The sequence below is a fragment of the Oryx dammah genome, unplaced genomic scaffold (assembly GCF_014754425.2).
Source record: "Oryx dammah isolate SB20612 unplaced genomic scaffold, SCBI_Odam_1.1 HiC_scaffold_12, whole genome shotgun sequence".
NCBI lineage: Eukaryota > Metazoa > Chordata > Mammalia > Artiodactyla > Bovidae > Oryx > Oryx dammah.
The window spans coordinates 10,343,289-10,359,130 of record NW_024070196.1 but is presented as its reverse complement, the minus strand read 5'-3'; the positions used below and the strand labels follow the sequence as shown (position 1 = coordinate 10,359,130).

General features: G+C 44.0%; 1 protein-coding gene and 1 non-coding gene across 2 annotated transcripts in view; both read left to right on the top strand.

The window, feature by feature from the left end:
• Window positions 1–15,842, top strand: part of ARHGAP10 (Rho GTPase activating protein 10) — a 369,765-nt gene that overhangs the window by 84,846 nt on the left and 269,077 nt on the right. The window contains exons 2-3 of the mRNA XM_040251356.1: window positions 8,516–8,611; window positions 8,684–8,745. Coding sequence (XP_040107290.1) covers window positions 8,516–8,611; window positions 8,684–8,745 — 158 coding nt within the window. The remainder of the gene's footprint in view (window positions 1–8,515; window positions 8,612–8,683; window positions 8,746–15,842) is intronic.
• Window positions 1,019–1,091, top strand: TRNAG-GCC. Its single transcript has one exon. It is a non-coding gene; the product is annotated as a tRNA-Gly (tRNA).

Genomic DNA, 15,842 nt, shown 5'->3' with positions numbered 1-15,842 from the left:
AGGGCTAGGAGGGCTTTAACGTCAGAGTTGCACAGATGGTACTGGTCCTTGAGCTGCTCGAAGTATATAGCCTGTGATGTGGCCTTCAGGCCATGACTAGCCCAGTAAGGCATTTTGGGCTCGAGAGACATTTTCACCACTTAAAAAATCTATCAGGTGAGTTGTTTTCTTTCTTTTTTGACTAATACAGAGAGGCCAGACTGCTATTCTTGTACATGGTGCTGCAGTCAGTTCTGTAAATCTGGAAAAACACGAAGGAGAATGAGAAGCCAGTCCACAGTCCTGGAGGAATTTTGTTTCAGTTCCAAGTTCCTTGGATTAACATCAGCATTATTTCCTTGGCATGAATCTGACGTGAAAGAAATGAAGTTCTTAGAGCCTGCACCCTGTTCTTCTCTAAATAAAACGCAGAAGAATTTGGGGACGTGTTTTGATGTGCAAAATGGGTGGTGGCACTTCCCTTGGCAGAGCTGGTGCATATTTGATAATCTGGTGATTTCAGTCTCTACATGCCGAGGAATGTGAGCTTCTAGGTGCAGTTTGTCCATTTGGAAAAAGAGTTTAGAATTTGATATGGCTGGTGAAGAATCCTGAGTTTCAAATTTCGTGAGTGAGAAAGGTACATTTATTGGCTGCTTCATTTTCCATCTCAAACCCAGAATTAGAGGGCGTGCCATGGTTCCTCAAGTGTGCCAGTTAGTGGTTTGGTTGATGGGATGGGAAGTTGCGGAGATAGTCCTGTAGTTATAACTTTATTCCCAGGGCCAGGCTTGTCACTTCAGGGGCTCTCATGTACCCAGAGGGCTGCCTGGCAGTGACGTAGAACAATATGAATAGAGAGGTTTCCCTTCCTTCCAAGTGTCTGTATGTGTCTAATGGTTCAGAACTATTATGTTCATATGTGGCTATGCTGTAAGAAACAATCTTCTTGTTTGTCAAACCATCAAGGATGAGTGGGGCAATTCCAGCCAGCATTTGGAGGCTCTCCAAATCTGGATTTAAACTGTGGTTGGGGACTTCTCTGGTGGTCCAGTGGCTAAGGCATTGCACTGCCAATGCAGGGGACCCAGGTTCGATCCCTGGTCAGGGAACCGGATCCTACATGCTACAACTAAAGTGTGGTTGGATCTCTTCATGTGGAGGTCTGCATCTCAGACTGAGTGGGTCTCAAATACAACTCCTCATGTCTCAAATGTCTTCCAACCCCAGGGAGAGTTTTAGTGCCTGTATTTTTCTCTTCCATTTGTTTACAGATTGAAAACCTAAAAGTTCCACTCTGAGAGACTCTGGAAGTGGCAAGTTCAGTTGAAAGAGTGCAGATCCTTTTAATTCTTTTAAGTCAGCTGTGCTTTTTGTACACACACAGGCATCTTATTGGGTTTCCCAGGTGGCTCAGTGGTAAAGAATCCACCTGCCAAGGCAGGGAGACACAAGAGATGTGAGTTCGCTCCCTGGGTCGGGAAGATCCCCTGGAGAAGGAAATGGCAACCCACTGCAGTATTCTTGCCTGGGAAATACCACGGGCAGAGGAACCTGGTGGGCTGTAGTCCATGAGGTTGCAAGAGTCAGACATAACTCAGCGACTAAATAACACCACCACCAACAAAGGCTTTGTCTTATCCAGTAGTATGTGCCAGCCTTGAAGGTGTTCCTGGAGAGTAGTGCTAATTTACCATCCTTGGGAATTAGCATGCAGGAGAGGATGAGGGACATGGAAGCATACGGTATATGAATTTTCCATTTAGTTCAGCTCAGTTCAGTCACTCAGTCGTGTCCGACTCTTTGTGACCCCATGAACTGCAGCACGCCAGGCCTCCCTGTCCATTACCGACTCCCGGAGTTTACCCAACCCCATATCCATTGTGTCGGTGATGCCATCCAACCATCGCATCCTCTGTTGTCCCCTTCTCTTCTTGCCCCCAATCCCTCCCAGCATCAGGGTTTTTTCAAATGAGTCAGCTCTTCGCATGAGGTGGCCAAAGTATTGGAGTTTCAGCTTCAACACCAGTCCTTCAATGAACACCCAGGACTAATCTCCATTAGGATGGACTGGTTGGATCTCCTTGCAGTCCAAGGGACTCTCAAGAGTCTTCTCCAACACCACAGTTCAAAAGCATCAATTCTTAGGCGCTCAACTTTCTTCACAGTCCAACACTCACATCCATAAATGACCACAGGAAAAACCATAGCCTTGACTAGATGGACCTTTGTTGGCAAAGGAATGTCTCTGCTTTTTAATGTGCTGTCTAGGTTGGTCATAACTTTCCTTCCAAGGAGCAAGCATGTTTTAATTTCATGGCTGCAATCACCATCTGCAGTGATTTTGGAGCCCATAAAGTCACCCACTGTTTCCACATCTATTTGTCATGAAGAGATGGGACTGGATGCTATGATCTTAGTTTTCTGAATGTTGAGTTTTAGGCCAACTTTTTCACTCTCCTCTTTCACGTTCATCAAGAGGCTCTTTAGTTCCTCTTCACTTTCTGCCATAAAGGTGGTGTCATCTGCATATCTGAGGTTATTGATATTTCTCCTGCCAATCTTGATTCCAGATGGTGCTTCCTCCAGCCCAGTGTTTCTCATGATGTACTCTGCATAGAAGTTAAAGAAGCAGGATGACAGTATACAGCCTTGACGTACTCCTTTTCCTATTTGGAACCAGTCTGTTGTTCCATGTCCAGTTCTAACTGTTGCTTCCTGACCTGCATACATATTTCTCAGGAGGCAGGTCAGGTGGTCTGGTATTCCCATCTCTTTCAGAATTTTCCACAGTTTATTATCCATTTAGTTAGAGCCATTCAAGAGAACTAGTTGAGATCTGTGCAAAGGCCCTGGGAATCATGTCAAATCTCCCGAAAAGTCAGAACAATGTGATGGAGAAGACATCAGTAGAAGCTTGTGAGACCAAGGAATTGATCCTTTGCCTCCAGGACATAATATGAGCAGTCTAAAGAGGTCTGTGACCTTGATCAGGTCACTAATCTATCTCTGAACCTACTTAACCCATTTGTAACATAAGGTAACATCAACACTCACCCTATAGGCTGGTTATAAGAAATAAGTGAAATATTATTTGTAAGTCCATTAGCACAGAGTAGGCACTCAACAAAGGTAGTTGCATCTAGTGGGCCCTTCATTACCTTCCCCTAGCAGAGGAGTACTGCCAGCCATTGTAACAGACTGGTTGAGTTTCATGTGCTACGAGAAACCTTTATCTTTGGCACAGAGCATCTTTGCACTTTTGTAATGGACTCTGTAAATGTAGTAAAGTGTCTTATGATTTCGTTATGTCTGAAAAGGCAGCAGAGATCTCTCGGAGTATAAACTACATGGGAGAGTGTGCTGTGCTTAGTCACTCAGTTGTGTCCACTCTTGGCAACGTCATGGACCGTAGCGCCCCAGGCTCCTCTGTCCATGGGGATTCTCCAGGCAAGAATACTGGAGTGGGTTGCCATGCCCTCCTCCAGGGGATCTTGGCAAGCAAAGGTTCAAACCCAGGTCTTCCGCATTGCAGGTGGATACTTTACTGTCTGAGCCACCAGGGATTTAAAATGTACTAAAGAGACTTCCCTCGTGGTCCAGTGGTTAAGAATCCTCTTCCAATGCAGGGGACATGGTCGGGGAGCTAAGACCCCACATGCCTCAGGGCAGCAGTGCCTGGGAGCCACAGGTGAGACCTCATGTAGCCAAAAACAAATATTTTAAAGACTGTACTATTTAACAGAAAAGGTGATAAATTTGTGATGATTAAATGGGACTGCAGTTTGGTGTGGTGAAATTTTTAAGCAAGAAGAAGTTTTTGTAATGAACTCTGAATAACACTAGAAAGAAATCAGTGGAGGGGAAAAATGATTATATTCTAAAATAAAAATAGATGTAACTAAAATACCTAGCAGAGAGGGAAGAGAGAAAAGTATGGTATTTACATAGGAAGAAATGTATCATATTAGCTGTGCAAATATGATTCAGTTCAATTCTGCTGTTATAAATATTTTCAACTAATGAGATTAGGAATTATGAAATAAATGTTGAGAAATGGATGCATTTAAATTATAGCTTTCTGGAAAGTATCTTGCCCTGACATTATGAAAGCATGATTCTTGAAGTATTTTTTGACAGGGCAGTTTTGGATAAAATACTCAAAGGAAGAGACTCCAGAGGGGAAAAATAGATTTTATACCAGCATTTACGGTTCTGTGGGCTTCTCTGGTGGCTCAGATGGTCAAGAACCTGCCTGCAGTGCAGGAGACCCGGGTTCAGTCCCTGGGTGGGGAAGATCCCCTGGAGAAGGGAATGGCAACCCGCTCAACTCTTCTTGCCTGGAGAATTCTTTGGACAGAGGAGCCTGGCAGGCTAGAGTCCATGGGGTCATAAAGAACCTCTGACACGACTGAGTGACTAACACATGGTTCTATATGTATAATATAAGCACTTGTATGTTGTTTATATATGGTATATATAAATAAGTACATAGAGATTTACATAGATAAACACACAAATGGAACCAATTACATGCCCCTGTTGAAAACTGGCAAACATTAGCAAAATGGAATACGATAAAGTTATTAAAAATGATAATAAGCCCACACACTCCCTATTTGGAAACAGCTGCATGAACTAAAAAGCAAAAACTGTGTGGTCCCTGTTTCAAAGATAGAGGGAAGCTCAAGGGTGCCCGCTGCTGCCTCAGGGCCCAGGTAAGCTGAGGCAGGAGGAGAGAGAACCCCGAGAAAATGCTGACTAAATGGGGCAGTTTCAGGTATGCAGTGCTGGGAAGGTCGTGCACTGTGGGACAGAGTGGGGTGTAAGGCACAGGGGCGATGATTTTGGGGAGGGTGGTGCGAGGGGCAGGTTTCTATGAAGGAGCCAGCCAGACAGGGGTGAGGACAGGGAAGGAGCCCTTCCAGGGTGGGGCAGCACTTTGAAGCCTGGTGGTATGGAGCGAGCTTGGCTTGTGTAAACCAAGAACAGGCCGGCACGGCCAGTCCTAGGAAATAATCATATGTTTGCCTGGATTAACTCTGGAGTGGCCTCGATAGCCAGGGTTTATATATTTTTTAGAAGATATATACCTTTATTATTTTTTTATCATGCCCCTTGGCATGTGGCATATTAGTTCCCTGACCAGGGACTGAACCCGTGTGCCCCCCTGGTGTTGAAGTGTGGAGCTTAACCACTGGACTACCTGGCTTTTACATTTTCATGATTTAAACATTTTTATTGTTTAGTTGTGAAATATTGGTGGAAATACAGACATATGGGAGCCAGGTGTATGCTTTAAAGAAGAATGAGAAAGCAAATGTCCGCAGACTCACCACTCGGTTATGAACTAAAATAACCTTTGAATCCCCTTGCAGCGGTCTGTAACATCCTCTGCCCTTGTCCCAGGTGGTGAACATGGTGTGACTTTTGCGAGAATGATTCACTTACCGTTCTTAATTGTTCTGTAATTTTGTGACCTGTGTATGCAACCTGAACATAAGGTTTAGTGGAGCTTGCTTTGAACTTTTTGTGAAACAGCCATACTGTGGATTCTTTCGGGACTTCGTCTTTCTCTCCACATTGTGAGATTAGTCTGTGTTGATGCGTGAATGTATGTTGTAGAAAGTACACATCTGTAAGTGCATGTGTGCTAAAGTTTACCTTAGGGATTTACCTGGAAGGACAGCTTTAGGTTGTAGGTTCTCATCAAACTTGTTAGATAATGCCAGAGTACTTGAAAGGTGATTATATCAATTTTTGGGCCTCCCAGGTGGCTCAGTGATAAAGAATCTGCCTGCCAAGCAGGAGATGTGTATTCTGTCCCTGGTTCAGGAAGATCCCCTGGAGAAGGAAATGGCAACCCACTCCAGTATCCTTGCCTGGGAAATCCCATGGACAGAGGAGCCTGGTGGGCTGCAGTCCACGGGGTTACAAAGAGCTGGACATGACTTAGCAACTAAATCACCGCCACCACATACCCATTCTTACCCTTGCTGGCAATAAGTGAAAAATTTTGTTGCTCCACATACATCAGCTCTTGAGGTTGCCAGACTTACTGATTTTTGCCAGTCTGATGAGTGTACGGAGGTATGTTGAGGTTTTCTTTTCACTTTTATAATCACTAATGAGTTTGAGCACCTTTTCATGTGGTTTTTGGCCATTTGGATTTCCTTCGTTTCGTTTTGCAGAGGGCCTATTCAACTGTTTTGCCCACCTTTTTATGGGACTTGCCTTACCTCAGTGATTCATAGCTGCTCTTTGTACCTTTGCGGTGTGCGCTTTTCCTTTACTCTTTAATGTCTTTAAAATTTTAATACAGTCAAATTTCATTAACCTTTCTATATTAGTCTATTTATTACTTAGTAACAAATCACCCCCCTGTCTAGTGGCCTAAGCAGTAGTCTTTATTTCAGTCTGGACTCTGCCCATTGGGCAGTGTGATCTCGTCTGGGCTGCCTCCTTTAAGGCGGGAAACTCTGTTTCTATGGGTGGGATGTCTGACCGATGGGGCAATAAGTGGGGGGCCTGGGCCACACATCTTTTACCATTCAGGAGGCTAGCTGGGGCTTGATCACATGGAGGCCAGAGGCTTTCCATGGAGTGGAGCAGGGATGTGCGAAGTTCTAAAGCTGGAGGTTCCGAATTAGCAGCGCCACTTTCATCACATTCTGTTGGCCACAAGACCAGCCCAGATTCAGGGGGCAGGATAAAACTCTCCCTGTTGCCAGTGGAGCTGAACAGTCCCATTGAAAAGAGAAGCCTTCTACAAAGGAGGGGTGGAGAAGGAGACCGTGCTTGCACCCCATCATGTTTTACGTGACGGTTGTGCTTTTGTGCTGTACTCCAAGGGTAAGAACTTAGGATCCTGGGTCATCTTCTGAAAGGTTTCCGGTTTAGCTTTGGAAGAATGAGGTTTCCGAATCTGTGACAGTGGAGGTTGTTGACAATGAGGGAAGCTATGCATATCAGGGCAGGGGTTCTAGGAAAAACCTTTCTATCTTCTCCACAATTTGCTGTCAACCTGAAACTGCGTTAAAATAGAATCTGTTAAAAAAAAATTAAGAGGCCTTCTCTGGTGGTCCTGTGGTTAAGGATCCACCTGCCAACACAGGGGACACGGGTTCCATCCCTGGTCTTAGAAGATGCCACATGCCACGGGGCAGCTAAGCCCGTGAGCCACTGCTAGAGAAAGCCTACGTGCCACAGTGAAGACTCAGCACTGCCAGAAACAAAATGAACAACCAGATCATGAGGGCGGCTGGAAGAACTGGTGAGGGTTCTTAGGAAGTTTAAGAAATGAGCCAGCAGCAGCTTGTCAAGGAGGGCATTGGGGAACCATTGTGCTTAATGAGTGGAGGTAAAGAGTTGGTTAAAAAGTTTTTTTTCCAATGTAAAAATAAGAAATTTTTTCTTTCACTCCTTGCTTGTTAGCTATAATACGATGACTAAAAAAGAGAAGCTTTTTGCTGCTACCATCTTACACCGTCTTATTAAAAACAGCCCTCAGTGTTCATGCCCAGTGCTTTGATTTCTTGTCCGTATTCATTTTTTGTGTAAGTGCTCTGATCAACAGTTATGGACTGGTGTTTTGCTTTTTCAGCTTTTCTGTTTGCTTGACAGGAAGGTTTACTTTAACCCAATCTGTCAGTATTCATTGTAGTGAGCCAGGAGCCATTCAGGGTGCAGGCGTCAGGGAGCAGCAGCTGTTAAAGTGCTTTAGAAACAGGATTGTACCCTGGCAGGGGCATGGGTTTTATACAAATAACTTTGGAAGCAATCAGACCTTTGCTGTTGTAGTAGCTGTGTGACCTTAGTGCTAACATCTCCATGGTAAAATGGGGATAACCTTTATTTTGAGTATTGAGTGAGGTTAAAGAAATACGTATCCTGTAGCATGGTGTGTGGCCTGTAACATAACTGTTAGCCTGTTACAGAAGTAGAATTTTCCACTATTTTCTATGAATCACCAGTTTAAAAAGAAAAAAATAGATGAGGCCCTGTAGGTCTTTTGGAGAATGAATTCTTTCTGCCATTTAAGCTTGGCCTTTGGCTTACCTTGCTGCTGCTGTTTGCTTTGAAAGCTCTTTGAATCCTCTGGGTTTCTCCAGCCAGAACTGGAGCATCAGTTTAGGGCGTCTGGTAGGCTGACTGGGCTTTGGGATGTTTATACTGGCAATCTCGGCACCTATGTGGATATCCCAAGCCTTGGGAGACGCTGCCACGTGTAGTGTACCCCTCATGATAGCTGGAACCTGGATTGGCCTGCCTTCTGACCTGAGCGAGCAGAGATCGGGAGAGTGCCTTTGGGAGCAATACAGCTATTTCTCCAGCAACTGCTCCATCCTAGAACATGGCAACCTCCCAGGGAGTGCCAGGTGGGATGCCGGGCCCCTTGGCTGAGGAGCTGGGTTGTGTCTCATCACAGCTCATGTGGAGGAGAGCTCCACAGCTCTGCCATCTGGAGAGGAGTCAGTTCATGCTAAACCTTGACTGGAAGCAAGGACGCCCGTGGTCACTCCATCTGTCTTTCCAGGTCTCTCGGCAGCCCAGCGGAAGTTCGCGCACTCCCTCAGAGACTTCAAATTTGAGTTTATCGGAGATGCAGAGACTGACGATGAACGCTGCATAGGTACGTAAAGACGAGGTTTTCGTTGGCTTTCCTTGCTTTGGCCACAAAATAATAATGCCTTTCTCCTTACAGATGCTTCCTTGCGTGAATTTTCTAATTTTTTGAAGAATCTGGAAGAGCAGAGGGAGATCATGGTGAGTGGTGGGGTGTTCATGAACACATCCGTCTTTAAATGGGGGGAAATCTGAGTGTAGAAGCTGGTTCTGGAGGAGATTTTGGTGCATTTATCTGTGGATGAGTAGAACCTGGTAATGGAAAGAAGCCTGGGTGAGCTTTGGGGAGCCTGGATTTCTAGTTCCCCAGTGGTGCCGCTTATGGTGAGATCTTGGACAAGTTTCTGAACCTCTCAACCAAGGCCCTGTGTCTTCATCTGTAAAAAGGTGTTTTGAACTGTATCAACACTTCCTACATTTTTGTTAGCCCTGGAGCAGTTGCATTGAAATCAAGTCTCATGAAGAATCATCTTAACATATCACAAAGGCAAAAGCAGGAAACTTACGGAAGGACTTCCCTGGCGGTTTGGTGGTTAAGAATCCATCTGCTAATGCAGGACACATGGCTTTGGTCCCTGGTCTGGGAACTAAGATCCCGTGTGTCTCGGGGCATCTAAGCCTTTGAGCTGCAGCTGCTGAGCCCACCCCACAACTACTGAGCTTGTGTAGCCTAGACCCTGTGTGCTGCAACAGGAGAAACCACTGCAATGAGAAACCCACACACTGCAACTAGAGAGTGGCCCCTACTCACCCCAACTAGAGAAAGCTCATGTGCAGCAACAAAGAGCCAGTGCAGTAAAAAAAAAAACCAAAAAGGACAACAACTTATGGAGAGGCAGAGGGATAGCAGGGCAGTGTTGGAACTTGCCTCATTCTGTGGGTTTCTAGGCTGTGTGCAGAGGAAGAGAACTTGAGCTTGCAAGACTTTAAAATCCGACTTTGCCTTGGAATACACTATCCCAACAGGCGTAGTAATAGCCCCCCTCCGTGGAGTGCTCTCCGTATGCCCAGTGCTCTGCTGAGTGCACTGTGTGCATGATCTCATTTCACGTGAATTCTGAGGGCGTTGAATAGTATTTACCAACATTTCTTAAAAACTTGTATTTGTCTCCTGACATTCATTCACTCAGCAGAGATTTACAGCAGAATCCCCATTGGATTATGATACACTGTACTGTCACCAGTTTTTTCAGGCCTTAAAAAAAAAGACAGTCTGTTTTTTTCTGTGTCCTGGAGAATGAGTACTTCCTAGAATTATGTTAAAGTGTAAGTGTATAAGCTGGAGGATGAATGGCAACCCACTGCAGTATTCTTGCCTGGAGAATCCCGTGGACAGAGGAGCCTGGTGGGCTCCAGTCCTGGGGGTTGCAAAGAGTCAGATGTGACTGAGCGTGCACACCTAAGTGTTTGAGAGAGTTCAGCTGTGGTGGTAATACTCCTGAACGTGACAGCTGAGAGGATTGGCCCTCACCCTGTGCCTGGTACTGATCTAGGCTGTGTGCCTGTTACTCAGTCCTTTAATTCTCACATCAGCCTTGTGATATAGACCCTGTGATTGCCCCCGAGTCACAGATGAGGAAACAGGTGCGGCGCCTTGCCCAGGATCACGTGGCAGCGGAGGGCCGGAGTCAGGTCAGGCTAGAACCAGACACTCTGAACCGCCTGCCCGCTTCCTAGATGTTGCTGTCACAAGGCCAGCTGCTGGTCGGGATTTCTAGCTGGTAGAATTGTAGTAGGAGGAGGAGGAGCAAAGCGCTGATTGTTTTTACCCCAAGTTGCACAACCAAATGTTGTTTATTTTTAAAACCTATTTTTATTAAAAATTTTTTATTGTTGTATAGTTAATTTACAATATGGTATTAATTTCAAGTGTACATCAATCAGTTATACATACACAAATATATCTACTCTTTTTAAGATTCTTCTCCCATATAGGCCATTACAGAGTATTGAGTATTCAGTGCTTGCTATACAGGGGGTCCTTATTAGTCTATTTTATATACAGTAGAAAGCACTGATTTTTTTACTTAACCAATACCCATGGCCTCTAAAGGGTGTAACATAATTCACACTGCACCCTAAATTCTGAGATGATTTGTGTCTGTTGTAAATACTGAAGCGGGCACGTGAAGGTACTGAGCTTGCACTGGGTTCTTTTCTGGCACAAACTGACATATTCAGCTATTATTAATATGCCCCTGTAGTCACTGATTCTTCAGCTCTTTAGAACAGTCTAAATGTCAGAGTGGATAAAAGTAGTGCCATGAAATCAGCCTGTTAGGGCATGAAGTGGGTGTGGGCGTGTGGGTGGGGAAAGCACATGTTCTTAGTTAATGTTACTAGTATCAGTGTTTTGTTCGCAGCCCTCTTTGACCTTTAGTCCTATTTTTCCTGAGCATTCTGCATATGTGTTTGATCTGCTTTTGTGCTTCAGTTACTGTTGAGAATCTGAGCACACAGAGGCAAACCAAGCAAAGTCCCTGCCCTCAGGTAGGTTACAGTTTGGACAGGAGAGGTGATAGACAAACTTACTGTCAAGTAGCAGTAAGTGCTACAAAATAAAATTGAGGGAATTACCTGGCAGTCCAGTGTTTAAGACTCTGCTCTCACTGCTGAGAGCCTGGGTTCAATTCCTGGTCTGGGAACTAAGAGCCCACAAGCCACCTGATGAAGCCAAAGAAAAAAAAGAAAAGAAAAGGAAAACAAAATTGAGAAGGGCAAGGAGCCAGGGAGCGGGTCGGGGCACCATTACCTCTAGAGTGGTGTGGGAAGGAAATCTTTGCAGTGGAGAACTATGACAGCATCTTGGTACCCGGGGGAGGAGAAGTTTAGGCAGAATGGTGCTGGAGTTTAACTCTACAGAAACAAAGGGTGATATTCTGTAGCTGGTGCTCTGTATTCGTGGAGTTTGCCTTGGCAGATCAAAAATATTTGAAAAAAAATTCTGGCAAGTTCCAAAAAGTAAAACTTGCATTTTCTACATGCTGAAACTCTTTGTCTATCATATACATTGTAGTCACAACTATTTACATAGTATTTTCATTAGGCCTTATTGTGCTTTTCAGATATTGTGTTTTTATTGCAGGTTTGTGGCGACCTTAAGTTAAGCAAGTCTTTAGGTGCCATCCTCCCAATGACATTTGCTCCCTTTTTGACTCGGTCACATTTTGATAGTTCTTGTTAAAGCTGAAACTTTTTCATTGTTAATACGTTTGTTGTGGCCGTCTGTGATCAGTGATCTTTGATGGCACTGCGGCAAAGAGATCACGACTCACTGACGGCTCAGATGATGGTTAGCATTTTATAGCAGTAAAATATTTCTAAATTAAGGTATGTATATTGCTTTTTAAAGATATAATGCTATTGCACACTCAGTGAACTGGTGGCTCAGATGGTAAAGAATCTGCCTACAATGTGGATGACCCAGGTTTGATCCCTGGGTTGGGAAGATTCCTGGAGAAGGAAATGGCAACCTGCCCAAGTATTCTTGCCTGGAGAATCCCATGGATGGAGGAGCCTGGTGGGCTACAGTCCATGAGGTCACAAAGAGTCGTACATGACTGAGCAACTAACACTTTCACTTCGTATTAAAAACATAGCTGTGTATACTGGGAAATCACAAAATATGTGTGACTTTCTTTCTTGCAACATTTGCTTTATTACAGTTATCTGGAATTGAGCCTGCAATTCCAGTTTTCTAAAATTGAACCTCTAAGGTCTGTCTGCTTTTATTATGTATTGCAAGTCATCTAGAGATGATTTAAAGTATATAGGAGGATTTGTATAGGTTATATGCAAGTATTATGCCATTTTTATGTAAGGGACTTCAGCATCCTTGGATTTTGGTGTCTGTGGCAATCCTTGAACAGTCCCCACTGGATTCTGAGGGACAGCTGTATCTCTGGTTTCTGTGCCTTGAGATGAATTGGCTGGAATGTGGTCTTAGCTCCAGGCTGTCTGATAAAGAAAGTGTGAATCTCAGAGCTCTTGGGAAGCTGACCTGTTGATTGAATATTCAGCGGTGCCAAGGGTTGATTGGGCCTCTGTCTCAGGCAGAATGAAGGTGACAGGGCTGGGTTTCCAGTGCAGGGTAGAAGTAAGAACAGGATGGTGTCTGTCTAAGGCCGCGAACCTCAGAAAGGAATGGGACAGCATGTCACAGCCCATGTGTGGGGATGGCAGCTCCCAGACGGTAGGAGACAAACCAGAGCCAGAAAGCAGTGGAGGGCGGCCGCCACCGACCAAGGAGTGCAGCGGACACCTAGTGCTTCCTTAAAGTTAGTATCTAAACTGTTTAGTTTGGAAAATTGTGAGCGTGTGCAGATGGAGAAATAGAATTAAACTACGCATCCTCAGTGTTCGCCTTCATTGGGCACTGCTGCACAGGCAGTCCTGTTTCTCCTGAACTCCTCACCACCCCACCCCATTATTTAGACAGAGAGTCCAGTATTATACTGTTTTATCTTAACTCTCAAAGAGAATGCTCTTTTGAACTACAATATCCTTGTCAAAGATGGGCTCAATAAAGGACAGAAATGGTATGGATCTGACAGAAGCAGAAGATATTAAGAAGAGGTGGCAAGAATACACAGGAGAACTGTACAAAAAAGAGCTTCACGACCCAGATAATCACGATGGTGTATCACTCACCTAGAGCCAGACATCCTGGAAAGTGAAGTCAAGTGGGCCTTAGGGAGCATCACTACGAACAAAGCTAGTGGAGGTGATGCCATTCCAGTTGAGCTATTTCAAATCCTGAAAGATGATGCTGTGAAAGTGCTGCACTCAATATGCCAGCAAATCTGGAAAACTCAGCAGTGGCCACAGGACTGGAAAAGGTCAGTTTTCATTCCAGTACCAAAGAAACGCAATGCCAAAGAATATTCTAACTATTGAACAATTGCACTCATCTCACACGCTAGTAAAGTGATGGTTAAAATTCTCCAAGCCAGGCTTCAGCAATACGTGAACCGTGAACTTCCAGATGTTCAAGCTGGTTTTAGAAAAGGCAGAGGAACCAGAGATCAAATTGCCAACATCTGCTGGATCATGGAAAAAGCAAGAGAGTTCCAGAAAAACATCTATTTCTGCTTTATTGACTATGCCAAAGCCTTTGACTGTGTGGATCACAATAAACTGTGGAAAATTCTTCAAGAGATGGAATACCAGACCACCTGACCTGCCTCTTGAGAAACCTGTATGCAGGTCAGGAAGCAACAGAACTGGACATGGAACAATGGACTGGTTCTAAATAGGAAAAGGAGGACGTCAAGGCTGTATATTATCATCCTGCTTATTTAACTTCTATGCAGAGTACATCATGAGGAACGCTGGGCTGGAGGAAGCTCAAGCTGGAATCAAGATTGGCGGGAGAAATATCAATAACCTCAGATATACAGATGACACCACCCTTATGGCAGAAAGTAAAGAGGAACTAAAGAGCCTCTTGATGAAAATGAAAGAGGAGAGTGAGAAAGTTGGCTTAAAGCTCAACATTCAGAAAACGAAGATCATGGCATCCATGTCCCATCACTTCCTGGCCAATAGATGGGGAAACAGTGGAAACAGTGGCTGACTTTATTTCTTTGGGTTCCAAAATCACTGCAGATGGTGATTGCGCCATGAAATTAAAAGACGCTTACTCCTTGGAAGAAAAGTCATGACCAACCTAGACAGCATATTCAAAAGCAGAGACATTCCTTTGCCAACAAAGGTCCATCTAGTCAAGGCTATGGTTTGTTGGACTGTGAAGAAAGCTGAGCGCCTAAGAATTGATGCTTTTGAACTGTGGTGTTGGAGAAGACTTTTGAGAGTCCCTTGAACTGCAAGGAGATCCAACCAGTCCTAAAGGAGATCCTAAAGGAGATCAGTCATGGGTGTTCATTGGAGGGACTGATGTTGAAGCTGAAACTCCAGTACTTTGGCCACCTGATGCAAAGAGTTGACTCATTTGAAAAGACCCTGATGCTGGGAAAGATTGAGGGCAGGAGGACAAATGGATGACAGAGGATGAGATGGTTGGATGGCATCACCAACTCAACGGACATGGGTTTGGGTGAACTCCAGGAGTTGGTGATGGACAGGGAGGCCTGGTGTCCTGCGGTTTGTGGAGTCGCAAAGATTCGGACACAAGTGAGCGACTGAACTGAACTGAATCCTTGTCACACCTAAAAATAAACAGTAGTTCTTTGAGATTACAAAGAATTAGGCCATATTCATTTTTTCCCCGAGTATCAGGGGAAAATGTAAATACTCCCCTGAGTATTTGCATTTTGTCTCTCCTATTACCTCCTTCCCATAACAGTAGGATTTGTTGGAATCTGGATCCAAAGACACCGCATTTGATTGATAAATTTCTAAGTCCCATTTAATATATAGATTTTTCTTCCTCTCTTTCCCTCTTGACTTGAATTCCTGGTATTGTTCCATTTGTTAATAGCACTACTACCTGAGTTATCAGTGAGTTATAGTAATAAAATGAATAATGATGAATGTTAAATAAAATGGCATTTAACCCATGCTGATATTATTTGGTATTTCTGTCTAATTTTTATAGTCCGTGATTACTTGTTTTTTTAACCATGAAAATTGCATGGCATCATTATGGCTACTTTTGTTACATAACCTTTGATCACTTAGTCAACAAAAAATCTTTGATGCTTTACCAGACTCCAGCCTGAAACTTTCGAGTACGAAAAGAGTACTCAACAAGTATCCAATGTGGTCTTGAGTAACTGGTAAAAAGTGAATTAAAATTTATTATACTAAGTGCTAAACAGAAGTACAGGGTGTGGTTGCCTGGAGAGGTGAGTAGTGGAGCGTGTGCTTTCTGGGAAGGGCTTTATGAAAGAAGTAAAGAAGTTGTATTTGAACCGGAGTTTGTGGGGTAGAGACTTGGGAGTGGGCTTCTTTGTATAGTTTAACAAACTCATACTCACAAGCACAGTGACAAGGAAGTTCTTTCAGGAGCTAAAATGGATGCTAGTAGTTTCTGAGAACTTTGGAAAACTCTTGTTTTTCTTAAAGTTGTTACAAAAGAGCAGCATAATAAAAGTCACATATTAAAAAAAAAAAGAGCATGGAAAATGACAGCTGTAAAATAGAGGTAGACATACTCTGAAATTGGTTCCAAGAGTTTAGCAAAATCTTCATCTCCCTTAATCTTTAAAAGTGATTAGTCAGTAGATACATGAAAAGATGCTCAACATCACTAATTATTAGAGAAAGGCAAATCAAAA